The 22,115-nt window shown below is 40.9% G+C and overlaps 1 protein-coding gene across 2 annotated transcripts in view; it reads right to left on the bottom strand.

The window, feature by feature from the left end:
* Nucleotides 1-18,511, bottom strand: part of syk (spleen tyrosine kinase) — a 39,146-nt gene extending 20,635 nt beyond the window's left edge. For both annotated transcript variants that reach the window (XM_084160964.1, XM_084160963.1), the window contains exons 1-3: nucleotides 18,428-18,511; nucleotides 5,165-5,642; nucleotides 3,418-3,578 (exon numbers count right to left, since the gene is read on the bottom strand). In XM_084160964.1, coding sequence (XP_084017090.1) covers nucleotides 3,418-3,578; nucleotides 5,165-5,566 — 563 coding nt within the window. In that variant the 5' untranslated portion in view covers nucleotides 5,567-5,642; nucleotides 18,428-18,511. The remainder of the gene's footprint in view (nucleotides 1-3,417; nucleotides 3,579-5,164; nucleotides 5,643-18,427) is intronic.
* Between the last annotated feature and the right edge of the window lie 3,604 nt (nucleotides 18,512-22,115).

Genomic DNA, 22,115 nt, shown 5'->3' with positions numbered 1-22,115 from the left:
AGTATTGACTTTGCTGATAAATACTTTGAGAGGAAAATGTACTTAATATGATTGTGATGTGTTGTTGTCTCACCTAGCTATCTTAAGATGAATGCACTAATTGTAAATCGCTCTGGATAAGAGCGTCTGCTAAATGACTAAAATGTAAAATGCACAAGCTGCAGTGGAGCAGCCTGTGCAAACCCTACCTCTTCAAAAGAGTTCCTTAAATAAATCCCACAGCGCCCCCAAATTGTATTTTTCTACTAACACTGACTTTCTGATAACTACTTTATTGAGGAAAAATGTACTGATACGACTGTGATATGTGGTTCTCTCACCTAGCTACCTTAAGATGAACGCACTAATTGTAAGTCGCTCTGGATAAGAGCATCTGCTAAATGACTAACATATGTAAATGAAAGAGTTATAGAGTTACAGTAAACTAACTTTCATCAAGGTTAGTACAGTGTTGGATGGGCAAATATTCTTCAATAGATATGCCTTCGGTAGTCGCTCATGGTGCATGAGTGCCGTAAACTCCTAAACAGTCATTCCTATTGGTAAGTCACTGTGTAGTCGATAATTTGATGAAAAGGAACCCCACAACACAGCAAACTGAGCTACGGTTTTGTATGTGGGTCCTGTGTTGCTCAGTTGGTAGAGCACGGCGCTTGCAACCAAAGTTGCACCAGAGTTGTTGGTTTGATTCCCACGGAGGACCAGTACGAAAATGTATGTACTCACTACTGTAAGTCGCTCTGGATAAGAATGTCTGGTAAATAAATACAGTGGGGAAAAAAAGTATTTAGTCAGCCACCAATTGTGCAAGTTCTCCCACTTAAAAAGATGAGAGAGGCCTGTAATTTTCATCATAGGTACACGTCAACTATGACAGACAAAATGAGATTTCTTTTTCCAGAATATCACATTGTAGGATTTTTTATGAATTTATTTGCAAATTATGGTGGAAAATAAGTATTTGGTCAATAACAAAAGTTTCTCAATACTTTGTTATATACCCTTTGTTGGCAATAACACAGGTCAAACATTTTCTGTAAGTCTTCACAAGGTTTTCACACACTGTTGCTGGTATTTTGGCCCATTCCTCCATGCAGATCTCCTCTAGAGCAGTGATGTTTTGGGGCTGTCGCTGGGCAACACGGACTTTCAACTCCCTCCAAAGATTTTCTATGGGGTTGAGATCTGGAGACTGGCTAGGCCACTCCAGGACCTTGAAATGCTTCTTACGAAGCCACTCCTTCGTTGCCCGGGCGGTGTGTTTGGGATCATTGTCATGCTGAAAGACCCAGCCACGTTTCATCTTCAATGCCCTTGCTGATGGAAGGAGGTTTTCACTCAAAATCTCATGATACATGGCCCCATTCATTCTTTCCTTTACACGGATCAGTCGTCCTGGTCCCTTTGCAGAAAAACAGCCCCAAAGCATAATGTTTCCACCCCCATGCTTCACAGTAGGTATGGTGTTCTTTGGATGCAACTCAGCATTCTTTGTCCTCCAAACACGATGAGTTGAGTTTTTACCAAAAAGTTCTATTTTGGTTTCATCTGACCATATGACATTCTCCCAATCCTCTTCTGGATCATCCAAATGCACTCTAGCAAACTTCAGACGGGCCTGGACATGTACTGGCTTAAGCAGGGGGACACGTCTTGCACTGCAGGATTTGAGTCCCTGGCGGCGTAGTGTGTTACTGATGGTAGGCTTTGTTACTTTGGTCCCAGCTCTCTGCAGGTCATTCACTAGGTCCCCCCGTGTGGTTCTGGGATTTTTGCTCACCGTTCTTGTGATCATTTTGACCCCACGGGGTGAGATCTTGCATGGAGCCCCAGATCGAGGGAGATTATCAGTGGTCTTGTATGTCTTCCATTTCCTAATAATTGCTCCCACAGTTGATTTCTTCAAACCAAGCTGCTTACCTATTGCAGATTCAGTCTTCCCAGCCTGGTGCAGGTCTACAATTTTGTTTCTGGTGTCCTTTGACAGCTCTTTGGTCTTGGCCATAGTGGAGTTTGGAGTGTGACTGTTTGAGGTTGTGGACAGGTGTCTTTTATACTGATAACAAGTTCAAACAGGTGCCATTAATACAGGTAACGAGTGGAGGACAGAGGAGCCTCTTAAAGAAGAAGTTACAGGTCTGTGAGAGCCAGAAATCTTGCTTGTTTGTAGGTGACCAAATACTTATTTTCCACCATAATTTGCAAATAAATTCATAAAAAATCCTACAATGTGATTTTCTGGAGAAAAAAAATCTCAATTTGTCTGTCATAGTTGACGTGTACCTATGATGAAAATTACAGGCCTCTCTAATTTTTTTAAGTGGGAGAACTTGCACAATTGGTGGCTGACTAAATACTTTTTTCCCCCACTGTATGATATACAGTAAATCATCAACACTAGATGGCAACATCGATGAATGACATTCACAAATAAAAGCCGTTGTTTCATGGAATTCCTTTTTTAAAATATAATTGCAGAATTCCTTACGATTGCTATGCATTTGAGAATCCTAACACTAAATGGTTTACGAAAAATACATATTTAAATATGAAATGCATATTTAATTAAAAAGAAATCCAAATTTGTTGAAACACACTGAAGTAATGGAAATGGTGGAGGGAAAGGCTCTTGTTGTATACACCAAGGTTGAGATCCTTCAAATGTTATCAATTCAAATTCAGGATATGACTACAAATGTGTAAAGGAATTTAAAATAATAGGGCACAATTTTCAATACGTTGAACACTGAGAAGTAGCTTTGAGGAAAATACCGCAAAGAGCCACCTTCTAGAATGTTCTCATGAGATAAAGTAGAGCAGTCAAACCCCCCCCCCCTCCCCTCCCTCTCCTCTCACTCCCCCAGCTCTTTGGTCACTCCAGGAAGTCCTCTGCAAACTGTCACAACGGAAACCGCAGCCTGCATCTCTCTCTACAGTCTAGGCCACTGCTGGCGCCTCACAGCACAAACTTATTTTCCTATAAATAGTCTAAAGACCTCTCCTGTATGTCTTCTATCTTATTTTCAGTGTAGCCAATCTACACTACTTTGCTTATTTTTTATTTTTTTTACAAGCTTTAAGAGCTGACATGCACATGTTAGAATTGGCTTGGAAAAAGTAGCTACAAAAGGTTTTTTATCATATAACATTTTCTGCTATGTCATATCCTCACACAGTGTTTTGTTAGGATCTCTAATAGAATGACAAAGTGAAGAGTAGATCATACCACTTGAAGAGCCACGCCAACTGACTTCACACAGCCATGACACATTGTTTTTTAAGTAACCTTGTTGACTGGTGTTACCCCTTATGACAGGTTCATACTATTTTTTCACCTTACACTTTACCCATGGCCATTCAAAGCAAACCATGGGATGTTACGATGGACAGCCATTGTAATTTTAAATGGTCCCTTACAGAAATTTGCCATTGGTGCGAGAGCCCATCTGGAGCCGTGATTCGGAATCCTCACGTGTGATGGTGTGATGGAACCAGGGCATCTTCTCATGGGCGGTGGTGGCGACCAGCTTCTCCAGCTGAGGTCTCTGGCTGATGATAGCTTGCTCCAGGGCCGCCCCCTGAGGACATAAACACAATGACATCTGACCTGTCCCCGACCACTGTATGGCTGCTTCAAGCAATAGGGAAGGTATTCCATAGTGATAGAAATAGCCGACCCTAGCCTTTTGGGGGCCCTAAGCAAAAATTGGGCAAAACATTTCAACGTTCCCCTCTTGACGGCGGGGAGACCAAAAATGACATTTTAGTTAATTTCCTGCAATTTTACAAATTTTGCCATGAGGCGTAGAGAATATTTTGCAATTTTCTAACTCATTTCACGCAATTACTCTCATTTTGCCACGAGGTGGAGAGAAAAATGTGCAGTTTTACAACAAATTTCTTGCTATACTACACATTTTCATAGGATGGAGAGAATTCTTTGCCATTTTAAAGCTAATTTCCTGCATTTCTACACATTTTGCCTTGACTTATGCCATGTTAATACGATATCTGAGTGAGAATGACTAACAAAATCAATGGGGGGGCCGCCCCAGAGGTCAGGTCCCCCAGAGGTCAGGTCCCCCAGACTGAGTCCCCCAGACTGAGATTGACTAAATAAGTACCACGTTTGAAGTAAGCGGAACATTTTGCAATGCTGTAAATGACTGTTTAAAGCTGGTTAAAGAAAAAAGAGGTTTGTACGGTGCCATTTGGCTAGAAATGAAGACTGCTACTCAGACTAGCTGTTGATAACAAAGCTAGCTTAGCAGTGACACAACAGTGACATCACTCCCGTTTTATCTGGCTGCCTGTAAAGTATCGGTCAGATTCTAAGGTCTTACTCTTAAAGGTCAGATTCTAAGGTCTTACTCTTAACTTCTAAGGCACTGCATGGACTGGCCCTCTCTTATCTGACAGTCTGCTTACGGTTCCTAGATGCAGAATCAAGGCGCGGGGTCGTGGCGTTCTCTATTAAAGCACCCCAGTGGTGGAACAGCTCGCCGTGTCAGGTAAGAGGTGGGGGGGTGTGACACCATTGAGATACTTAAATCACTTTTTTTTTTAAACCCACCTTTATGGCCAAGCTTTTAATATGTGATTATTTTAGACGTCCTGTTCTTTCTGTGCTCTTCTATTATCGTTTTAATTTAAAGTGTGTTGCGATTCTAAATGCACTTCAAATAAAGTTGGATTCGATAACATCAGCTAGCTGTTGATAACGACGCTAGTTTAGCTGCGACACAACATTATCAACAGTAACAAAACATCCTGCATGGCAAAACTGCCTAAAGTGTCTTTAGTCACACTTCGCACAGATAGTTATTTTGTAATTTTGAGTTGTTGGATGGAGTTATTGCATAATAAATTCAAGGTAACTTTAGGCCTACTATAGCAGTAACACGTTTGAGACAGCGTTGGGTCATTTCCCTTTCAATCAATCACTATTTCATTCACCATTTATGCGTCTGCACTTAACATGTACAACTAAGTAATTCTTGTCACTAAAGTTGGTATAGAGTAACAACATGGCATCAAGGTTTATTTATTAATGAAGGAATTAAATCAATGAACCAACGAATAAATGAATGAACCAACTAACCAATCAGTCAAGTCAATCGATCAGACCAACCAACCTACGGTGAACCCAAGTATTCCTACTAACCTGCAGGTTCCAGGTCTTTTTCACGTACTCTCTGATCAGCTTCTCCTTGAGGTCCTCAAAAGGCCCCACCTTGGGCTGCATGCCCTTGGGCCTGTTGTAAGGCATCTTCAGCAGACACACCAGCCCTTCGCACTTCTGGGAGTGGTAGTCAATCACATCCACGGGGGATCGGTGGCTCTTCCCGCCAATGATGGCGTACGTGCCGTTGTGCTCCCTCTCGATGGTGTAGTGGTAGCATTCCCGCCTGTATGCCACCGACAAGGCGTAGCCCCCTAAGTAGCTCCGGCTCTGCCGTATCAGGTACATGCCGTCGCCCATGCCACCCTGCCGCAGGTAGTCCTCCGCGTCCTCCCGGGTGATGTTGCCATAGAAGAAGGGCAAGGAGTTTACTCTGTCGTCCATTATTTCGTCTCCTGGTTTCTTGGCTGCGCCGGAAATGCCCGAAAATAAGGTTTGCTGTGACTCTCTCAACGGAGACCTATGAGAGGGAATAGATTCAAAAGATCACGATACAGGTGAAATGTGCACGACAATTGGTTGGTATCCGACTTGTGAGAATGTAGTACCTAACCATCATTTGACTACACACACATCTAACTCCACTCAAAGCTTCTGTGAAACCTATTTTACTGATGCTTGCATTTGCTGATTACAGATATTGTGTACTAGTTAGTGCTATGTAACAGATTACACTACACTGTTATTACATTGTACCTGCCAAGTGCCAACCATGTAACTACTGTTCCATGGGACTGCAATATGGGACCGTTAATATCATAGACATAGAACTTATATCAGCATATTGACTATGGCTAATTCAATATGTTGAATTAAAGGTTCATATATTTCAAACCCTACATCAATATACTGTGGAATGTGACCGATACAGTAGTCCCGCCCAAAGCCACGACAGCATCATCACAGTAGCTCTACAGAGCTATGCCTATGTGGCAGATGTAGTGTGAAAGACGCCAGCAACGCTTCACTGCGTCTCTGAGCAGAATTCAGTGTTCACACACAGTATGACAACTAGATAGCACAAACCTAGAGTCTCCACTGCAGCTTGTGCATTTTACATTTTAGTCATTTAGCAGACGCTCTTATCCAGAGCGATTTACAATTAGTGCATTCATCTTAAGATAGCTAGGTGAGACAACAACACATCACAATCATATTAAGTACATTTTCCTCTCAAAGTATTTATCAGCAAAGTCAATACTAGTGGGAAAAGACAAGTTTCTTAAATAAGTGAGTTATTTAAGATACTCTTCAAAGAGGTAGGGTTTCAGACATTTTTGGAAGATGGGCAGGGACTCCGCTGTCCTGACTTTAGTGGGAAGCTTGTTCCACCATTGGGGTTCCAGGACAGAGAAGACCAAAGGTGGCAGAACGGAGTACTTGGATTGAGATGTAGGGTTTGAGCATAGCCTGAAGTTAAGGAGGGGCAGTTCCCCTTGCTGCTCCGTAGGCAAGCACTAGGGTCTTGAAGATGATGTGGTCTTTGACTGGATGCTAGTGGAGGAGCGGGGTGACATGGGAGAACTTAGGAAGGTTGAACACCAGGCAGGCTGCGGCATTCTGGATAAGTTCCAGGGGTTTGATGGTACATGCGGGGAGCCTAGGCAACAGAGAGTTGCAGTAGTCTAGATGGAAGATGACAAGTGCCTGGATTAGGACTTGCACCGCTTCTTGTGTGAGGAAAGGTCGTACTCTACAGATGTTGTAGAGCATGAACCTGTAGAAGCACGTCACTGCTTTGATGTTTGCAGAGAACGACAGGGTGTTGTCCAGGGTCACGCCAAGGTTCTTTGCACTCTGGGAAAGGGACACCGTGGAGTTGTCAACCGTGATGGAGAGATCTTGGAGTGGGCAGGCCTTCCCTGGGAGGAATAGCACCTCCGTTTTGTTGAGGTCGAACTTGAGGTGATGGGCCGACATCCAAGCTGGGATGTTTGCCAGGCATGCAGAGATGCGTATCGCCATCTGGGTGTCAGAAGAGGGGAAGGAGAAGAGTAGTTGAGTGTCATCCACATAGCAATGATAGGAGAGACCGTGTGAGGATATGACAGAGCCGAGTGACTTGGTGTATAGAGAGAAGAGGAGAGGGCCTAGAACCGAGCCCTGGGGGACACCAGTAGTGAGAGCACATGGTGCAGAAACAGATCCTCTCGACGCCACCTGATAGGAGCGACCTGCCAGGTAGGATGCAATCCAGGAGTTTCCAGAGCCTTAGACGCCTAACCTTGAGAGGGTGGAGAAGAGGATCAGATAGTCTCGAAGGCAGTGGATACATCTAGGAGGATGAGAACAGAAGAGAGAGAGAGTCAGCTTTGGCAGAGCGGAGAGTCTCTGTGACACAGAGGAGAGCGGTCTTAGTTGAGTAAGTCGCCTTGAAGCCTGACTGATTAGGGTCAAGAAGATTGTTCTGAGAGAGATAACGAGAGAGTTGGTCAGAGACAGCACGCTGAAGTGTTTTGTAAAGAACAGTGAAGGCCTATGTGGCAGATGTAATGTGAAACACGTCCGCGACACTTCACTGTATCTCTGAGCAGAATTCAGTTTTATTTTACATCAGAGGGGTCGAGTGTGGTTGGTTTCTTGAGGAGGGGAGCGACTCTGGCCATCTTGAAGTCAGAGGGGACACAGCCAGCGGTCAGGGATGAGTTGATGAGGAAAGTGAAGAATGGGAGGTCAGTGGGCTCAGTAGGCTGAGTGAATGAGGAGTGGATGTTGTCAACTTTTTTTTCAAAGTGGTTGACAAAATCGTCCGCAGAGAGTGAGGAGGGGGGGGGGGGGGGGGGGGGGGGGGGTTGGGGGGGGTGGAGGATTAATGAGGGCTGAGAAAGTGGAGAAGAGTTTCCCAGAGTTGTAGGCAGAAGCTTGACATTTAGAAAGTGGCTTTAGCAGCAGATACAGAGGAAGAGAAGGTAGAGAGGAGGGAGTGAAAGGAAGATAGGTCCTCCGGAAGTTTTGTTTTCCTCCATTTCCGCTCAGCTGCCCGCAGCCCTGTTTTCTTAGCACGCACTGAGTCACTCAGCCACGGAGCGGGAGGTCGAGCCAGCCAGGAGGAAAGGGGACAGTAAGAGTCAAAGGATGTAGAAAGGGAGGAGAGTAGGGTCGAAGAGGCAGAGTCAGGAGACAGGAGGGTGAAGGATTTAGCAAAAAGTAGAAAGGATAGAATGTATTGGGAAAAGGAGAGCGAAGATTGCGACGGCGCATGACCATCTGGGTAGGGGCTGAGTGGCCAAAAAGTGTAGGGACTGAAGGGCAATATAGGCTGAGATGAACTCAGCCTTATTGACCGCAGTTCGGCAATTCTAAAAGCTGCCAGGGACTAGGAATTCCACATGAGCCCAGGATACACTAAATTAGAAGGGTTGCAGCCACGGGGTGGGGAGCATCTGTAAAACCTACAGGGAGAGGAGTGGACAGGAATGGGAAACACAGTTGACAAAGCTACAAAGAAGAACAATTTGATCATCAGAAAATAACTAGGTAAGATATTCAAGTGAGAGAGTGGTGTAGAGCCTTCCACTCTTTCCTTCCTCGAAGAACTCGGCAGAACAACTCAGCAAAACAATTCGGCAGGATGTCTTTGTGTTGGCGACAACACCGCTGCTTGACAATACCACCGCCTACAGCTGCCGCTGAAAAAACAGGGGAGACTGAAGTACTAGCACAAATTCCCTAGCAGAGGTGAAAGACCCACCTCCCAGCACTGATTGCTGATTGCTGATTGCATGGCAAAGGTGAAGAAAACACCCCCTACAATACAACACGCCAACAAACTAGCAAAACTGTTACAAAAATAGCCCTGAAACTGTCCACAACGACAGTCACAAGTACTGACCAATCAGACAGATCAAACAGCAATGATTAAAAGTCGGCTACTATTAAAAGACAGCGCTTAAATTCAACTGCCCTAGCGAGACAATAACAACAACTACTTATTGAATAAAACATATATACTTGCTGCTCTTGTAGGAGCTGATGTCCTTCCAAACTAAAGATGACGCAGCCTTTATCAAAATCTCTCCTGACAATTGTTATGCAATCAAATTTGAATGCACATGAAAAAAAATAAAGCTTTTGATTCTGATGAAGAGCGATTGGATGATATGATATTCTGATGAAGAGCGATTGGATGATATGAACACACCTACAAATAAGCTATCTCAAAATAGTATAAATATAGTGTAGTATAAAACAATCATGTGATGTGCCTTTAATGTCTGTCACTTTGTTTAGTAAACTGAGGGATGGATGGGGCTGGGGAAATATGACAACTCTAGATATAAATATCTATGAGCTATGTTACACGCTTCGGTTTTTCCATTAATTTTTTTTAGGTTGGAATTTAGCACGTATAGCTCATTAGCACATAGGACGCACCGATTGGTGTCACCTCGTTAGTCAGTATGCGTTACACATGTGCTGGTTGCCATCTCGTTTGTGGGAAGATGTTTCACCTGTACTGGTTACCATCTCGTTAGTGGGAAGGTGTTTCACCTGTTCTGGTTGCCATCTCGTTAGTGGGAAGGTGTTCCACCTATGGATGCAAAGACTGATAATGCATGAGATGAACATGATCAGTTCATATTTATGATAATGGTAAGATTAGACAGTTGATTGATTGATAAGTTATTTGTATTGCTATCAATTGATTATGGTCATTGAACAGCAGGTAATCTTACAGTTTGTGCCTTTAAAGTAATAACATATTATAACTTTAACAGTTTCCCTCTCATCTTCAAGGAAAACTTGAAAAGCCTTCTGACATATTGAACTGTTGGGAAGCAAATTGAATTCCTGTCTCTGACAACATTTTTAATGGTAACTTAGCAATTGGTGACGGAATGAAACTGAAGAGTCATGCTAATTCTTCGGAGGAAAGCGTCTGAGGTATTAGCCCTGGCCTGAGGACAGACAGGTATTAGCCCTGGCCTGAGGACAGACAGGTAGTAACCCTGGCCTGAGGACAGACGGGTATTAGCCCTGGCCTGAGGACAGACAGGTATTAGCCCTGGCCTGAGGACAGACGGGTATTAGCCCTGGCCTGAGGACAGACAGGTATTAGCCCTGGCCTGAGGACAGACGGGTAGTAACCCTGGCCTGAGGACAGACAGGTAGTAACCCTGGCCTGAGGACAGACGGGTATTAGCCCTGGCCTGAGGACAGACAGGTAGTAACCCTGGCCTGAGGACAGACAGGTAGTAACCCTGGCCTGAGGACAGACGGGTAGTAACCCTGGCCTGAGGACAGACGGGTATTAGCCCTGGCCTGAGGACAGACGGGTATTAGCCCTGGCCTGAGGACAGACGGGTAGTAACCCTGGCCTGAGGACAGACGGGTAGTAACCCTGGCCTGAGGACAGACAGGTAGTAACCCTGGCCTGAGGACAGACGGGTATTAGCCCTGGCCTGAGGACAGACAGGTATTAGCCCTGGCCTGAGGACAGACGGGTAGTAACCCTGGCCTGAGGACAGACGGGTATTAGCCCTGGCCTGAGGACAGACGGGTATTAGCCCTGGCCTGAGGACAGACAGGTATTAGCCCTGGCCTGAGGACAGACGGGTAGTAACCCTGGCCTGAGGACAGACGGGTATTAGCCCTGGCCTGAGGACAGACGGGTATTAGCCCTGGCCTGAGGACAGACGGGTATTAGCCCTGGCCTGAGGACAGACAAAGATAAGACTGCCAGATAATGACTCTGATGTCAGCCATGCCTAGTGTGATTCTTCACTGAAGGCCTGTTATCCGATATAATTAATCAAATATTTAATAGAGGGTAAAACCCCAAAGGTTCATGGGAAATATATATTTAACCTTCGATACCAATACATTTTCTCTTAGGAAATTGGTTGGGGGAAAAAATTTGAGTTAAATAAAAAAAATTGAGCTTCCTTTAACCTAAACAAACTTAAGCAGAATTGTCAACTTGATACTGACAATGTTGTGTACAGAATCAGATGCATAATTAATTGTCAAAAATGTGTTTTTATGATTCATATTAACTCTATGGCAGCTCCTTGGTTGCACTAACCCTTCAATAAGGTCACAGTGCAAAAATCAGTTTGGGTTCATAAAGTTGTTTGGTTTTCTGAATGCATCTTCTCATTCGCCTTTAAGTCATTATAGCCGCATAAGTGAAACCAGGTTTTGGAGAAGTATAATCATTATATGTCCCACTAACTGTGAAGTGTACTTTCAATGCTACTGTACTGTGGGTGTTTCTTTGGACCTTAAGAGGAGAGTCCTATTTTACAGTAAGTCGGTGGTCAGCCAAGACACTCATCCATCCAATAAACCATTCTTTCCTCTACCAACTTCCCTTTTATTGTGGTCACTCACTGCAGACACAATAACACATTTTGCTTAATGTACAGTGCCTTCAGAAAGTATTCACAGCCCCTTGACTTTTTCCACATTTGTTGTGTTACAGCCTGAATTAAAAATGGATGAAATGTAGATTGTTTGTCACTGACCTACACATAACACCCCATAATGTCAAAGTGGAATTATGTTATTTGAAATGTTTACAAATTAATAAAAAATGAAAACTTGAAATGTCTTTAGTCAATAAGTATTCAACCCCTAAGCCAAAATATGTTCAGGAATAAAAATGTGCTTAACAAGTCGCATAAGTTGCATGGACTCACTCTGTGTGCAATAATAGTGTTTAACATGATGTTTGAATGACTACCTCATCTCTGTACGCCACACATACAATTAATTATCTGTAAGGTCCCTCAGTTGAGCAGTACATTTCAAACGCAGATTCAACCACAAAGACCAGGGAGGTTTTCCAATGCCTCGCAAAGAAGGGCACCTATTGGTAGATGGGTAAAAATAAAAAGCAGATATTTAATATCCCTTTGAGCATGGTGAAGTTATTAATTACACTTTGTATGGTGTATCAATCCACAAAGTCACTACAAAGATACAGGCATCCTTCCTAACTCAGTTGCCGGAGGGGGAAGGAAACCGCTCAGGGATTTCACCATGAGGCCAATGGTGACTTTAAAACAGTTACAGAGTTTAATGGCTGTGATAGGAGAAAACTGAGGATGGATCAACAACATTGTAGTTACTGCACAATACTAACCTAATTGTGAAAAGCCTGTACAGATCAAAAATATTCCAAAACATGCATCCTGTTTGCAACAATGCATCTAAAGTAATACTGCAAAAAATGTGGCAAACCAATTCGTTTTTTGTCCTGAATACAAATTGTTATGTTTGGGGCAAATCCAATACAACACATTACTGAGTACCACTCCATATTTTCAAGCATAGTGGTGGCTACATCATGTTATGGGTATGCTTGTCATCGGCAAGGACTGGGGAGTTTATCAGGATTATTTAAAAAATGGAATCGAGCTAAGCACAGGAAAAATTCTAGAGGAAAACCGGGTTCAGTCTGCTTTCCCGCCAGACACTGGGAGATGAAGGCCAAATCTACACTGGAGTTGCTTGCCAAGAAGACAGTGAATGTTCCGGAGTGGCCGAGTCACAGTTCTGACTTCAATCTACTTGAAAAAATGTGGCAAGACCTGAAAATGGTTGTCTAGCAATGATCAACAACCAATTTGACAGAGCTTGAATATTTTTTACAAATAATAATGGGCAAATGTTGCACAATCCAGGTGTGGACAGCTCTTAGAGAAGCTGTCATCGCTGCCAAAGGTCCTTCTACGAAGTATTGACTCAGGGGTGTGAATACTTATGTAAATGAGATATGTCTAAAAACATGTTTTCACTTTGTCATCATGGGTTATTGTGTGTAGATGGGCGAGAAAAAAAATATCTTTAAGCCATTTTCAATTCAGGCTGTAACAAAACAAAATGTGGAACAAGTCAAAGGGTATGAATACTTTCTGAAGGCACTGTAAGTGACCTAGAAAAATGCTGACAAACGGTCTCAATCATAACTAAACCAACTAAACCATAGACACATTGAATTAATTAAATGGAGGTTACAAATCATTAACCAAATTTAGAAACCCCAGTTGTAATTGGTAATGCATACATTTTAGACTAAACATTGCTGGGTTTCTACAAACAACATGATCTAAAGACAATGGAAGTTAGACGTCCTGTTGTCGCCTCAAACTAGCAGCCCACCAAAGACAGATAGACGTCCTGTTGTCGCCTCAAACTAGCAGCCCACCAAAGACAGATAGACGTCCTGTTGTCGCCTCAAACTAGCAGCCCACCACAGACAGATAGACGTCCTGTTGTCGCCTCAAACTAGCAGCCCACCACAGACAGATAGACGGACGCAGAGGTGTAAACTAGCCTTTTAAACCTGAAACTTCAGGTGCTAAAAAAGAAGAATGAGGAGGATAAATACATATGCGCTCTGTGTTCATATAGGACAAGCAGTCAGTACTACAAAAGAGTCCAATAGAAAGCAGTGCAACTGTTTGATACAGAAAGGTCATTGCTATGGTAACCATGCCCCCCAAAGCAGCACAAGAAGACAAAAAAGAATAAGGTGCACATTATTTTGATGCCAATTTTACAGTTGAATTATTTCAGCTATTTTCCTTGTATTTACTTAGAAATGGTAAATGGCCATTACACAATAATCTCATGATAAGAAAGTTTGGAACTCTGAGAAATGTATTGTATTCTGTGAAGTAAGAACCAGAAAGTACCAATTGTTACAGAGTGAAACTGGAACTACCCGTTTTGTATTCTAAATACTGTATATTTAGACATTTTTATACTTCTTTGTACCAAATGGTACTTAGTAGAAACAGGAAGTTGGACCACATGAAATTACATGGTTATTGATTATCAATGGAAAACTTCAATTCCTGTCTAGCTTTTATCTGTTACCTTTGATCATTCAATTTAAATTATTTATCTTTGGTTGTTCCTTTTATATATCAATAGGTAACTGAAATGAAGAAACGTTTTATGGGTACCAGCACAGCTTCCACGCTGTACATTTCCACTACAGTATACTTAAAATGAATTCAATTCAATTAAAATACATTCATCCCACAAGGGACAATTATGTAAGCAGGAGTGCAGATATGTGAAACAACCTATCAATAACATAGGACGGGATCACGCCTTCTCAAGGATTAAGGATAGCAGTCAGGAGGAATAGAAGGCCCTGGTCAAGGGTAGTACACTAAATAGGGAAGACGACGCCATTTGGGACGCACAAGTCATGACTTCAAGTAAACCTGAAGAATCTAAAGGTGGCCAAATATGGTCATTTGGCCTTCACAGTAATTGCTTTGTGGCCACAATGAGTCCTTGTGACTGCAGTTATGAAAAAAATAAAATAATAATCACCATACTTGTGAGTGCTGTCTGTCTTACACAATAACAGTAAGCTTCAATATACCAACAAAGTTCTCTCCGTAAGCCAGCATTGTTTCTCCAGGGAAACATTAGTAGTGAATAGAGATCATTCTTCAGTGTTAGGCTATGTTAATGGTATTAACACCTTATGAGACCACACGGAAGCATAGATTGCAATGTCCAGTCTCTTTTTACCTTTAATGTATGATACCGTATACAGTCAGGTCCATATTTATAGACACCCTTGATAGAGATGAGCAAAAAAGACTGTATAAAATAAATAATACAAATACTGAGATATATTGCTCAAAGGATTTGGGAAACGATATTATTTTATACTAACACAATTGCTCAGAGAAAGAGATTTTAAGTAATAAAACAGATCTTGAAAAGATAGGGGTCAAATTATTGGGAGGATAATGGCACTGAGTCTTTTTCTAAAATGTTTTATGAGATTGGAGAACAAATTAGGAGGGATCTTAGACCATTCCTCCATACAGAATCTTTCCAGATCCTTGATATCCTTTGTCTGCGCTTATGGACTGCCCTCTTCAATTCAGACCACAGGTTTTCAATGGGGTTCAAGTCCGGAGACTGAGATGGCCATTGCAAAACGTGGATTTTCTGGTCAATTTTGGATAAAAATGTCCTGGTACTTAGTTAATGATGCTTCTGTTTTTCAACACCAAACCTACCATTGGTGCGCGTGGCCAAAGAGCTCTATTTTCATGTCATCTGACCATAGCACCGCCTGGAGTTTGCTGAACGGCATTGGCACTTGGATTGAAACCGGTGCTATGGTCAGATTACATGGAAATAGAGCTCTTTGGCCACGCACACCAGTGGTCTTTTTGCGATTTTTTTGTTTACTTGTTAAACAACATCTCTTTCTATTTGCAATTGTATAATATAAATAATATAATTTCCAGTTTTTTCTAGCATACAATATATCTCAGTATTTGTATTATTTATTGTAAAAAGTATTTTTTGCTCATCTTTATCAAGGGTGCCAGAATTATGGACCTGACTGTATATACATTGGGACGGAATCATCAGTCAACTCAAACTGTACCTTTTATCTTACTATAATTGAAACACTTTCTGTAAAAGTGGCATGAAATCACACCGTGAAGGTGCATACAGGATCAACCAGTAGGCATAGACCGTAACTGCCGACTTAAAAGTGTTAAACCTCCACTAAGAAGCATATTCTAGTGCATGTCCAATATCATGACACTGTATAAAACCTATTCACTATTGTGCATCTATTATCGCGGTCACAATTATACACACAGAAATGATATGTGAAAAGTTACAAATGTCCTTATCTAGGAGCAACCTGTCAAAACTGCTAAATACTTTGTTTAGAAAGCCAAAATGAATTTAAAAGAGAAGTGAGATGTACAAGTAGTATCTAAAGAGAAACAATGTGTTGCGTCTGAATCCGCTCCACTTGGGTCGAGAGAAACGAAGACATTAAATTATGCACTTCCTTTGTCGTATTTCAATAATACAAAAATAATATTTAACCGTGAATTGGTGGACTCAAAATGTGTTGAGCATCAACTAAGATATTTGAGTGGATTTCAGAGTATCTTGAACTGCATAATAAAATCCATCTGTTATTACTGTATTATCACAAGAAATGAATTAGAAACCAATATGAATTAGAAGAGGATGGATTTGTTATTTCATTGTAGGCCTCCTTTATAACCTGAATTCAACAAGAAGTCAATTTGATCTCACATAATAAGAAAAATGAAAATAAAGAGATGAAAGATTAGATAGTGGCATCACATGTTCAAAACCAGTCAAAGGTTTTGAGGCTAATTAAAGTGTTTGGAAGTTCAATCATCTGCCAATGTACATCACAAAGTAGGAATGATTTATCTTTCTAATGCAACTAATGCTAGCATTGAGTCTGTGAAACCAAAGATCTTATCAATTGTCTTTTATGAGTAAAACATAAAAACAAAACCCATGAACCAACACGATGCATCTAGAAGCTGTGATGTATCAAGAAATATATGAAAATATCAATTTAATTTTTAAATGTCTAAGTGGCTGGGGGGTGGGGGGGTTCTAAGCTGACATATGGAATTGTTTTAAGAAGATCATACCATGGATCATTTAGCTATTTGATTTTGAATTTTAAAAATGATTTGATAAAATATTGAATTTGGACTTTACTACTATAGCCCATAGAAACGCATTGAATAACATATTCATAAATGGCAAAAAAGACATTGAAAAAATGTATCAGAAGGAATAAGGTTTTGAAGTGTTTGTCCTATATCTAGGAGATATAAGAAAGATCAGGAAATATTTAAATTTCTTTGCACACATATTTAACCCCTAATTTTTATTGGCACAAAACCACCTCCATACTTCCATTCGTTTATATGGGTTACCTTCAGACGAGTCCAGTGGCACTTGTGGGGGTCGTAGAGCAAAACAGAGAACACCCTTTCCATAGACTGGTCATAATAGTTTGTAGACCAAACCTGTTCGGATGCTACAGAACGTTTTCGTGAGAAGACCGATTTTCAGGATGTTTCATAGTCTGACAAACACCGCTGTAGCTCGGCCACCTTCCACTGCAGATGTAGAAGGCCGGACGTAGGAGGATGTGGTGGATTGAGAGGCAGCCCATGTAAAAATATATCAATACCCTCAATGATAATAAGCCATTTAGCAGACGCTTTTATCCAAAGCGACTTACAGTCGTGCGTGCATACATTTTTGTGTATGGGTGGTCCCGGGGATCGAACCCACTACCTTGGCGTTACAAGCGCCGTGCTCTACCAGCTGAGCTACAGAGGACCACAATGAGGGTAATATTCGTTCAATGATCATGTAGAATAGACACATCAGTTCATAAGAATCTGTGTCGAAAGACCTAAAAGCTTAAAGGGATAGTTCAACTAAATTACATAAATGTCCATGTTTGTTTCCTTAGCTTGACTGAAAGCAGTCTATGGAGTATTTGGGCATGACATTTAAAGCATGCCAACTTGGAGACATTGACTAACATAGTTTTTTTGTTTGTTAGAAAATGCTAAAATTAGCGTTTGGTGGCAGTGATAAGTTCAACAAAACCAAAAATTATCTTTCTTTGACAATAGACTGATTTCAAGGTAAGGAAACGTTCAAGGCTGAACTTTCTCTTAAATGCCTTAACTTTAACGTTCCCTTAAATTCTCTTAATTCCATTCTTTTACTTTTAGATTTGTGTGTATTGTTGTGAATTGTTAAATACTGCTGCACTGCTGGAGCTAGAAACACAAGCATTTCGCTACACCCTCAATAACATCTGCTAAATATATTTATGTGACCAATACAATTTGATTTGATTTGATGAGAAACATTCAACGTCAATGTCCTCTCGGGTGATACCTACTAAGTGAGATCTGCCACAAAGATAGTCCTCAATTCAGAGATTAGTCTTAGGTCAGCACAAACAAATCATCACACCGCCCATTCAAATTAAGTGCTGGAAAAAAGTGATAAATATTAAATTACATGTTTTTCACCAGCATACAATCTATATTACAAATAATTTGATTCTTATCCATTGTTATTGTTATAATTCCTTTAAAAAAGATTGGCATTTAATTTACTCAAGAAATGTTAACACAAGACTTTGTCAGTGTTTACCGAGCTCATCGAAATGGTTGGCTTGAAATGTGTTTAAGTTTTCACTCAAAATGTGTTGAAAGGAGTGCAGCAACAAAGCAAGACAACGCTGACCAAAAAAACACACATATTTACTTAGAAAATAAACCTTCGGTAAGACTGCTACTGTACATCGTCAGACTACTCCAAGGCCTCAGTCTGCTGATCCATCTAGCCTCTCTCCACCCTGTTACCTGACCCTAACCCTAACCCTAACCCTAACCCTAACCCTAACCCTAACCCTATGAGGTGAACGGGGTTCTTTACCTTGGAAGAAACGACTGCTCCACTGCTCCACTGCTTCTATGTGTGACCCTGCGCTGAGGCGACCATGTTCAACTGCTAACGGGCTGAGCAGGATGTGAGCAGGTCACTTCAGATGTTGCAACACCCAGGAACCGTTTCTTCTGAGGGCCTGCACATTTCAAAACACCACAACACATAGATATCAACTATAACATAGCAATAATAAGTCCGTTTACTACTTTTAATACATATTTGCATAATATCCTCTCACACTGCAGTGGTGCACATTGTATACAGTATATTGTGAATTGGGAGTGTTTTTCTTTTTAGGCTTCCTCATTTTTTAAACGTCGCTTGCTGCTACTTCCTTGACTGTTTAAATGACTTTACTTCCTTTTTTTTTCATCTGAAACACTGACCAGAGTGAATTTGCTTAATGTAGTGACTTAACGTGAACAATGATGTGAGCAATTGAAAAGTAAAGTGTGAAGAATTGGGTGCTGAGGCCAAGTGAAATGAAATGCATTTGCTCTCAATTTAGATAAAAACACTTCTTTTTCTTTTCATTACTATGACGAAATGGCTTTCTGAATCGTTCACCAGACCTTGAAGATGTGACAATCTATAAATGGTGACATGGCACATTTACAGGTTGTTAAATACGTTTTACAAATGAATCAGATTCAAGACAGTCTTGTTATTGGTCATACCCTGCCCATGCATTAAAGTACAGCAATTTATACTCCATACTTATGTAGTCCTAGACTTATTCACAGTATTAGACAGTGGAATGTGGAAGGTACTTGATTGTTGTTAACAAAAAACAAAAACAATTATCATCGTGGATATTTCATTAAAAGGAATTGGACGTAAAAATACCGGTCAAAAGTTTTAGAACACCTACTCATTCAAGGATTTTTCTATATTTTTACTATTTTCTACATTGTAGAATAATAGTGAAGACCAAAACTATGAAATATCACATATGGAATCTTGTAGTAACCCATTTTTTTTTTTAAACAAATCGAAATATATTTTATATTTGAGATTCTTCAAATAGCCACCCTTTGCCTTGATGCTTGATGTCTTCTCTATTATTCTACAATGTAGAAAATAGTAAAAAAATAAAGAAAAACCCTTGAATGAGTAGGTGTTCTAAAACTTTTGACCGGTAGTGTACATGTGTAACTTTAATTTCCGATAGTCGGACAGCTGCAAAAAGTATAGTAGACCTCTCTAGTAGTTCCACCGAAAATACTTTGTTACTGTTGTTGTCACAAAATAGTGTGTGTGTGTGTGTGTGTGTGTGTGTGTGTGTGTGTGTGTGTGTGTGTGTGTGTTTGTGTGTGTGTGTGGGTGTGTGTGTGGGTGTGTGTAACCAGTCATGTATGCCAATCAGGCCACATTGACTGCACAACTCAGGAAGTCACAGCTGGGGTGCTGTAAATATACAGTTAGCTTGGAATTAATGTAATGCCCACTGAATACCAAAGTTCAGCAGATGAATTTGTAAAAAAACTGTCAACACTTGTTTATCAAACATATGGGGAATTGACATATTGAGTATACATACTGTAACTCATTCACAACACTCATATAAGCACTGCACTTAGTTATTCATAACAGTTTGCTAGCGCTTATGACAGCAACAGCACGTTAACACAGAAATAGCCTACTATGGAATCTACTGCCTGTTAACACAGAGATACTATGGAATCTATTGCACGTTAAAACAGAGATACTATGGAATCTACTACCCGTTAACACAGAGATACTATGGAATCTACTGCACATTAAAACAGCGATACTATGGAATCTATTGCACGTTAAAACAGAGATACTATGGAATCTACTACCCGTTAACACAGAGATACTATGGAATCTACTGCACATTAAAACAGCGATACTATGGAATCTACTGCACATTAAAACAGAGATACTATGGAATCTACTGCACATTAAAACAGCGATACTATGGAATCTACTACCCGTTAACACAGAGATACTATGGAATCTACTGCACATTAAAACAGAGATACTATGGAATCTACTGCACATTAAAACAGCGATACTATGGAATCTACTACCCGTTAACACAGAGATACTATGGAATCTACTGCACATTAAAACAGCGATACTATGGAATCTACTGCCTGTTAACACAGAGATACTATGGAATCTACTGCACATTAAAACAGCGATACTATGGAATCTACTGCACATTAAAACAGAGATACTATGGAATCTACTACCCGTTAACACAGAGATACTATGGAATCTACTACCCGTTAACACAGAGATACTATGGAATCTACTACCCGTTAACACAGAGATACTATGGAATCTACTGCACATTAAAACAGCGATACTATGGAATCTACTGCACATTAAAACAGCGATACTATGGAATCTACTACCCGTTAACACAGAGATACTATGGAATCTACTGCACATTAAAACAGCGATACTATGGAATCTACTGCACATTAAAACAGAGATACTATGGAATCTACTGCACATTAAAACAGCGATACTATGGAATCTACTGCACATTAAAACAGAGATACTATGGAATCTACTGCACATTAAAACAGCGATACTATGGAATCTATTGCACATTAAAACAGCGATACTATGGAATCTACTGCACATTAACACGGAGAAACTATGGAATCTACTACCCGTTAGCTTCAAAATAGCTTCAACTGTTGTGTGTTTGCATGCGCTTGTGCTCGTGTGTGTGTGTGTGTGTGTGTGTGCGTGTGTGTGTAACCAGTTATGTATGCCAATCAGAGATACTATGGAATCTTACGAGTAAATATCTGCTCCCTAAGACATTTTGATATCTAACAGGAACAGGATGTAACAATGGGCCCGTAGGGCTCTGGTCAAAAGTAGTGTACTATATAGGGAATAGGGTGCCATTTTAGACACAGACAGTATGTAGTGTTGAAGTATTTGTTGCAAAGTAAAAACAAGTGAAAACTGAACCAGTGCATACAATACTATTAAAAACAAAAAAATGACATTTTAAGTGAGAAGTAGGCATTGGTCTGAAGCCGAAAAAGAAAGAAAATTCACATGAACACCACAATGCCTACTCCACCCATGCTCTACCAAGGTTTTCCAGCACACAGCTTTGACCTACTACAGTAGCTGTGTTGGTCTATTGTACTTCAAACAATGTGTATGCAGGTTGCTTAGGATTCAAACCTTCTCAAACAGCCTAATTCATACTCTTAGAAGAGGTTCTCACACACGGCAGGTAGCTTAGTGGTTAAGAGCGTTGTGCCAGTAACCGAAAGGTTGCTGGTTCTAATCCCCGAGCCGACTAGGTGAAAAATCTGCCGATGTGCCCTTGAGCAAGGTACTTAACCCTAATTGCTCCTGTAAGTCGCTCTGGATAAGAGCGTCTGTAAAGATGTAATAACGTGATTTGTACCACATTTAAGTATTCGATTCTTCACACACCACACTAGTCCCATTCCCCTATATTTTAAAGCTTTTTTTATTGCTATATGAAAACAAGCTTTGCTTTTATACTTACAAGACATTCATGCTTGATTGAGAGAGCTGTTTTGTCTTGTAGTAATGTGGCGACTGCCTGTATTTCCTTAAACCTGTTTATTTAGCAATACATGTAATTGAGAAATAAATTACTATACATTTTTTTGTTAGTAGATGCCCAAAATAACACCAGGTGGTGGTG

The sequence above is a fragment of the Coregonus lavaretus genome, assembly GCF_964263955.1.
Source record: "Coregonus lavaretus genome assembly, chromosome: 4".
Classification (NCBI taxonomy): domain Eukaryota; kingdom Metazoa; phylum Chordata; class Actinopteri; order Salmoniformes; family Salmonidae; genus Coregonus; species Coregonus lavaretus.
This window is presented reverse-complemented; position numbering and strand designations above follow the sequence as displayed.